The sequence below is a fragment of the Pelodiscus sinensis genome, chromosome 1, assembly GCF_049634645.1.
Source record: "Pelodiscus sinensis isolate JC-2024 chromosome 1, ASM4963464v1, whole genome shotgun sequence".
NCBI classification, from domain to species: domain Eukaryota; kingdom Metazoa; phylum Chordata; order Testudines; family Trionychidae; genus Pelodiscus; species Pelodiscus sinensis.
The window spans coordinates 318758401-318764400 of NC_134711.1; the positions used below are offsets into that span (position 1 = coordinate 318758401).

Here is a 6000-nt window from a genome sequence, read left to right on the forward strand (position 1 = left end):
CTCAGTCTGCACTCACTTTTGACAGAAATGTCTTCTATTTGCATTCATGTGCGTGAAAATATAATCTGAAGTGTAGATAAGTGGAGGCAGATACATGGACTACTGTATCCACCAGAGGGACCGTCCATCCAAAATGATTCTGTAAAATTAGGTTTATAACCAGCTCTATACATTAATCCATAATGAGCATCCACGATTACCAAATAGCATTAAAGCAAGAGCTGTGAAAACACTGACACCTTCTGATCACTTTCTATATCTTATAAGCTTAATTGCAAACATATCAACATGTTTAATGGAGACATTAAACAGAGAAAGATACATAAAGACCCAACAGTCAATGAATAGTCAAAACTGCATCTCACTGTACCCAGTTTGCGAAGAATCCTCTTGCATTCATCCCTGCTGAGATCCAAAAGTGTTGGCCACACAACAGGCATTCTTTCTCTGTCTTTGTGCTCCTGCAGAGCTCAACCTCCCTGAAAAAGAATACAAATACTGTAAGTCCAATTCAATGTTCTACATTTTGCTTTTGCAACTTGATTAGTGAAACCTCTTTCCTCTTCCAGCCTGCTCAGTGCTTCAAAGTAATCTTTCTTTCCATCAATGTATTCCTCTGCTTGAACCTTTGCAAAAGGCTCACCATTTCACTATAATGGAATTCTGCAACTTCAAACCTGCCACTGACTTCTTATACAACCAGTTCCTCAGGCTTGGTCTACATTTGAAAGTTATACTGGAAGAGCTAAGTTGGTCAGAGGTGTGAATAAACCACACTACTGAATACTGTACCTATGCCAACATAACCCCCATGTAGACACAGGTATGTCAATGGATGATTGCTTCCATAGAGGTACCTAATGTTTAGAGAAATGATGTTCCCAAACTAAACAGAAAAAATGTCTTTGTTAGTGCAGGTTGCATTTATATTGTCTGGCTATACCTGCATAGCTGCACCAGGGTAGCTATACTAAAACAGTCTCCATAACATAAGCACACCTGAGGGTCATATTAGCCTGTCTCCTGAGACCTGCCTATATCTTTTGCAAACCTTCTTTCATGTTCTGCTCTCTCTTAACACCTGGAATTATCTCTGAATTGATATACAAGTCTCCTCCCTCTTCGCACATAGGAATTATTTTGGCTAAAATCCATAGAACAAGATTTGGCATTTGATTGTTATGTTGCAGACTGACAAAAGCATCCTGAAAATGTATTTGTTCTGGCACACTATACACACAGTATCTAACTTGCCCATCCATATCTTGACAGTGATAAAAACCACACTCATTAGAATGATTTTATCTACCCACTAAAAAAAAAAAATACTTGCCAGAGGCAGACAGGTCATTAGACTTGTGCAAGACAGTGACAACACTTGTTCTGCACTTGGGCTATTAGACTGAAACGCCACAGAGCAGTGATTATGGTTCTGTGTTTAGCAACATGAACACAAAGCACAGATCGCATCATACAGCAGAATGTAAACACTGCACTCTCCCGGAGCACCCACAGGAAGCTGTGACAGTAGAACCAGCATGCTCCTACCCCACTCCCAAATTCATTGTGCCTATGATCACTATCCTGTAACAGACCTGGGGGCTTTGTGAAAATAACTGATCCCATACACACACAAAACAAGGCAAGATGAGCAAGGGGCGGGTGGGACTTTAGATAACCCCAGCACACCCTCTCAAGATGGAGGAAGTGAAATGCCTCCTCTGACCTCCATATTATGGGGGAAGGGACAGAAAAAGCTCCTGCCCCAAAACCGAGAAGGCTGCTCCCTCTTTTCCTCAGCCCAAGAGAAGAAGAGGCTGGGGGAAAGGGCAGCTTCCTGAGGTAGAGCACAACCCCCCCCCCCCCCCGCCCCCAGGCATGATCACCCTCTTTCCTCAGCTAGGCTGGGGGCTGCCCTTTGTATGGGGGGCGCTCCTCCTTCCTCCCTCCGCCAGGGGGCGCTGTGTGAGGGGGAGGGACGCAGCTCCCTCAGCTGGGGGAGAGGTGCAGAGGAGGGCACAGCGCCCTCGCCTCTCAGTCGGGGGCACGGTGTGTGTGAGGGGGGACACGGCTCCCGCTTCCCTCAGCGCGGGGGCCGGACGGAAGCCTCTCGCTCAGCCCGGGCTGCTCAGGGCAGGCTCAGCCCCGGGCGAGGATGCTCCGCCGCCGGGAGCTGCCCGCTCCTGCGCCTTTCACTGACGTGGACACAGCGCCCGACAGACCCTCGGGGGGGGAGTCGCCCTCCCGGTCCCGCCCAGGCTCCCGAGGGAGGAGGGGACCCACCTGCCCGGCCGTTCCGGGAACATCTAAAGGCTCCTCAGCGGCAAAGCCCGGGTATCTTCGGGTTTGTTTAGTGGCGGCGGTAGGCAGCTCTCCGTCCAAGCAAGATGGCGGCAAAACAGCAGCTCGCATGCGCGGCCGCGTGGGGCATTGTGGGAAATGTAGTTCCTCCGCTCATAGCTGCCCTTCCCACGGCCCGCTTCAGGCGTCACGACGTACCCCCGCGGCCGTTGCGCGACATAAGAGGCGGGGCAAGGCAGGGGATCAACCGCACGCTTCCAGGAGGGTGGCTGAGGTCGCCGCGCGGGGGGGGCCTCTGGGAGTTGTAGTCATTTTCTGGTAGGCGAGCGTAACGAAGAGAGGCCACACCCAGTGAGTTGGAACGCAATACGGAAAGCGAAAGGGGACAGATATCCTGTTCGCGTTTGGCTACTTTGCGCAGACCGAAGTAGATAGGCTGCAAGGTGTTTGCTCTGTTCTCAGCCCCACAGTCTTGGGGCTCCACTGGGTTGTTGAGTGCAAAGCGCAGCCCAGTGCCAGCCAGAGGCTCTGCATACTGGAGAGGGGGCTGCGTGGCTGGATGCAAGGGGCCCTGGGCTGGGTCTATGGGGCTTGGCGTGGGAGAGGGGGCTCAGGGCTTGGCGTGGGAGGGGGTCGGGGCCCACGCCCTGGGCAGACCGTACCCCACAGAAGCGATCGGCATCTCCCTAAATCAGTGGTTCTCTGAGCGGAACCCTTGCAGGCGGGCTTGGGGCGAGCCCTCCCCGCGGGGCAGGGAGCCTGCGCTGGCCCTGCCCTCCTCGCCCCTGCAAGGTTGGAACACCAGCGCCTGGAGCGGGGCAAAGGGGCAAGCGTGCGGGGGGAGGAAGCAGCTGCCACTCCCCTTTCCCCTGGCTGGGAGTGCCACAGGAAACCCGCCTGTCTGGAGGTTTTCCCTGCCGCTCCCACTGATTGTGCCTGGGAGCAGCAGGAGGCATGGGGCCAGGTAAGTGCCCCCCATCCCCCTCGTGCACCCCATACCTCTCACACACTCCCCTCCCGCTGAGACCCTACACCCTAACCTCATTTCTGCTGCCTACCTCCCACTCAGATGTCCCTACCCCCACCCCTTCTGCACTCTGCCTCCCACCCAAACCCCCCACCCTCAGCCCTCTTCTGCACACACCCCCAGCCAGACCCTCCCCACCTCACCTGCACCCATTGTGTCATCGTGAGTGGTTGGCTGGGGGTCCATGGAAAGGTCTGTGTTGAGCACAGTGGGCCAAAAAGTTTGAGAACCACTGATCTAGATGAGCCAGTGGCCATGGAGCTCTGCACTGTGCCTGGCTGCAGGCACCACCCCTACAGCTCTCATTGAATATTGTCCCTGGATGATGATAGCTGCGGAACTGGCACTTGGGATGGAGTAGCACATAGAGCCCCCATGGCCAACCCTTCACCTCAGTGTTGGAGAGACATGTTGGCCAGTTCCAGGAGCCAGGCACCTAGTCTGCCAATTGTGCTGTGCCAGCAGCACCACCATCCAGACTTTTAGTGGCCGAGTTAGCTGTACTCACTGGAGCCACAAGGGTCCCTTTTTGATCTATTCCTGGCAACCCTATGTTGGACAGTATGTGGGGAATAAGTGCATTGCAGTGTTCCTAACTTTCAATTATGTCACAGGTTTTGTGTTATTTGTTTGTTTTAAATCCTCCAGGTTCTGGAGTCATGATGAGTATTTGGTGGTTGGGTTTTTTTTGTTGTTGTTTTTTTTAAGGTCCTTAGTGTTGGTGAGTAAAAACTCCACAACCAGAAACAAAGAAAAATAACTTAGAATTTCACATTTTGAAATTTTAAAAATAATGTTGAATTGCTATCAATTGTGAGTCTGCACGCACTTCTAAGATAATATAATGTCCTGCCCTTCCCTTCTCCCTGCAAAAAAATAATTGCATGTGCCTATCAAATGTGAGTTACAGTGACCATGTGTTCCCAAAAGCTACAATAGTTGTTTCAGACTCAACCTTGGTATGGCACGGCCTGGGCCACAGGCAGAGTCTGTGTCTCCTGTGGAGAGAGGCAGCAGAAAACCAATGCAATGGAGACAGTTTTAAACTTTATAAAGGAAAAATCAAGAAATTAGTCAGGAACAATAATAAACATAATAGAATAATATTTTTAAAAACCACTTGCTTAGGAGAATAAACTAAATTACCATTGCCATCAAAAGGGTTTTTTTCTAAAACATTCTGGCTATGTCTACACTGCAGGCTTCTTGTGCAAGAACTGTTTTGTGCAAGAGTTCTTGTGCAAAAGGTCTTCCACAAGAGCGCGTCCACACTGCCATGTGGTTTTGCGCAAGAGCGTCCATGGCAGTGTGGACTCTCTCTTGCGCAAGAAAGCTCTTACGGCCATTTTAGCCATAGGGGTTTCTTGCACAAGAAATTCATGTTGCTGGTCTACACTGCCTTCTTGTGGAAGAGCTCTTGTGCAAGAGGGCTTATTCCTTGTGGGGAGAGGAATAACTCTTCCGGAGGAAGCCCTGTTTTCCGACGATGTGCTGTAAATTTACTTGCGCAAGAATGCATGTGCAGTGTAGATGCTCTGCAAGTTTTTGTGCAAGAGCAGCTGTTCTTGCGCAAAAAGCCTGCAGTGTAGATGTATCCTCTGTGTCACCCCATGGGAATCAACTTCTCTCCCTGGCTACAAAGTCCAGTTTTACCCCTCTCTTCTGCTTTTACCTTTATCTGGCTTATGGAGCTTTTTTTTTTTTTTTTTTGACCCTGCAATGACAGCACCTTTACTAAACAGGTCCACTTATGAACAGCAGACCCTCACCTGGAGGGTCTATCCATTCCTCAAGTACCCACATTTTATTTTCCTTTGTCAGCATACTAATGGTCAACCTCACAGGCCATAGCTGCCCTTTGCAGGCATACTCCTTGTATGTGGCCCATGGTCCAGCTTCCTTTAACACAACTTCCTCTGGCCAAACCCTTTTTCACCCTAGTGCAGTCTCTTTTCACCTTCTTCTCTAGCTCACTTCCAACTAGTCTCGTGGGGCAGATTCTGAGCTCCTCTTGTTGGCTATTTCCTTAAAACAGCATTCCAGACTGTACCATAGCTGCAGCAGATAATGCTAAGGCCAGAGTTCCTACGCATATTCTAAAAATAACTTTTTATTTGCTTTGTAACGTTCTACAGGTTGGCCACCTGGAGGAGCAGCTGCAATGTCACTCTCTTTGATTCACAGTACTGCAAGGAAAGATTCTCAGCTGGAATGGCCAGAAGATAAACATTGTCTACAGAAAAATGTTACAGACACACAGGAAAAATAAGTGAAGTATAATAAACAAAAAAGTCTCCTGAAGGGGTTACTGTAAATCAGTTTGTGCTTGCATTTTTAGCAAGAAAGTAAAAAATGGGAAGCAGAAGAGGATGGGCTAGTGGCTAGCCTCCCTGGGCAGCTAGATCACTGGCTGCCCCTTCTCTCCATGATGCCTGAGAGTTGGGCTAGATCGTGGCAAGGTTGTCCTGATCCTACTACCCTGAAGGAGCTTGGGGAGGGGTCTGGACTGAAGGGTCCGAGAGGCTGGGCCTGTGGGCCATAGTTTGCTTCCCTTTGGTTTATCAGTGGTCCCCAACCTTCTGGGGCTGCCAAGCACCCAGGGGCGGCACCGTGCATGCGCCACGCGCCTGGGGCTGTGCATGCGCCTGAGGTCCGGGGCACAAGAATGGCTC

At 50.3% G+C, this 6000-nt stretch overlaps 1 protein-coding gene and 1 long non-coding RNA gene across 5 annotated transcripts in view; one reads left to right on the plus strand and one right to left on the minus strand.

The window, feature by feature from the left end:
* The window catches only part of EMSY (EMSY transcriptional repressor, BRCA2 interacting), a 60418-nt gene extending 57979 nt beyond the window's left edge, over positions 1-2439 (minus strand). For all 4 annotated transcript variants that reach the window (XM_006133587.4, XM_006133585.4, XM_006133584.4 and 1 more), the window contains exons 1-2: positions 2284-2439; positions 371-479 (exon numbers count right to left, since the gene is read on the minus strand). In XM_006133587.4, the coding sequence (XP_006133649.2) occupies positions 371-440 (70 nt within the window). In that variant the 5' untranslated portion in view covers positions 441-479; positions 2284-2439. The remainder of the gene's footprint in view (positions 1-370; positions 480-2283) is intronic.
* A 325-nt stretch (positions 2440-2764) lies between these two features.
* Positions 2765-5629, plus strand: LOC112547511 (uncharacterized). Its single transcript, XR_003091271.2, has 2 exons — positions 2765-3265; positions 5464-5629. It is a non-coding gene; the product is annotated as an uncharacterized LOC112547511 (long non-coding RNA).
* Positions 5630-6000: the final 371 nt, after the last annotated feature.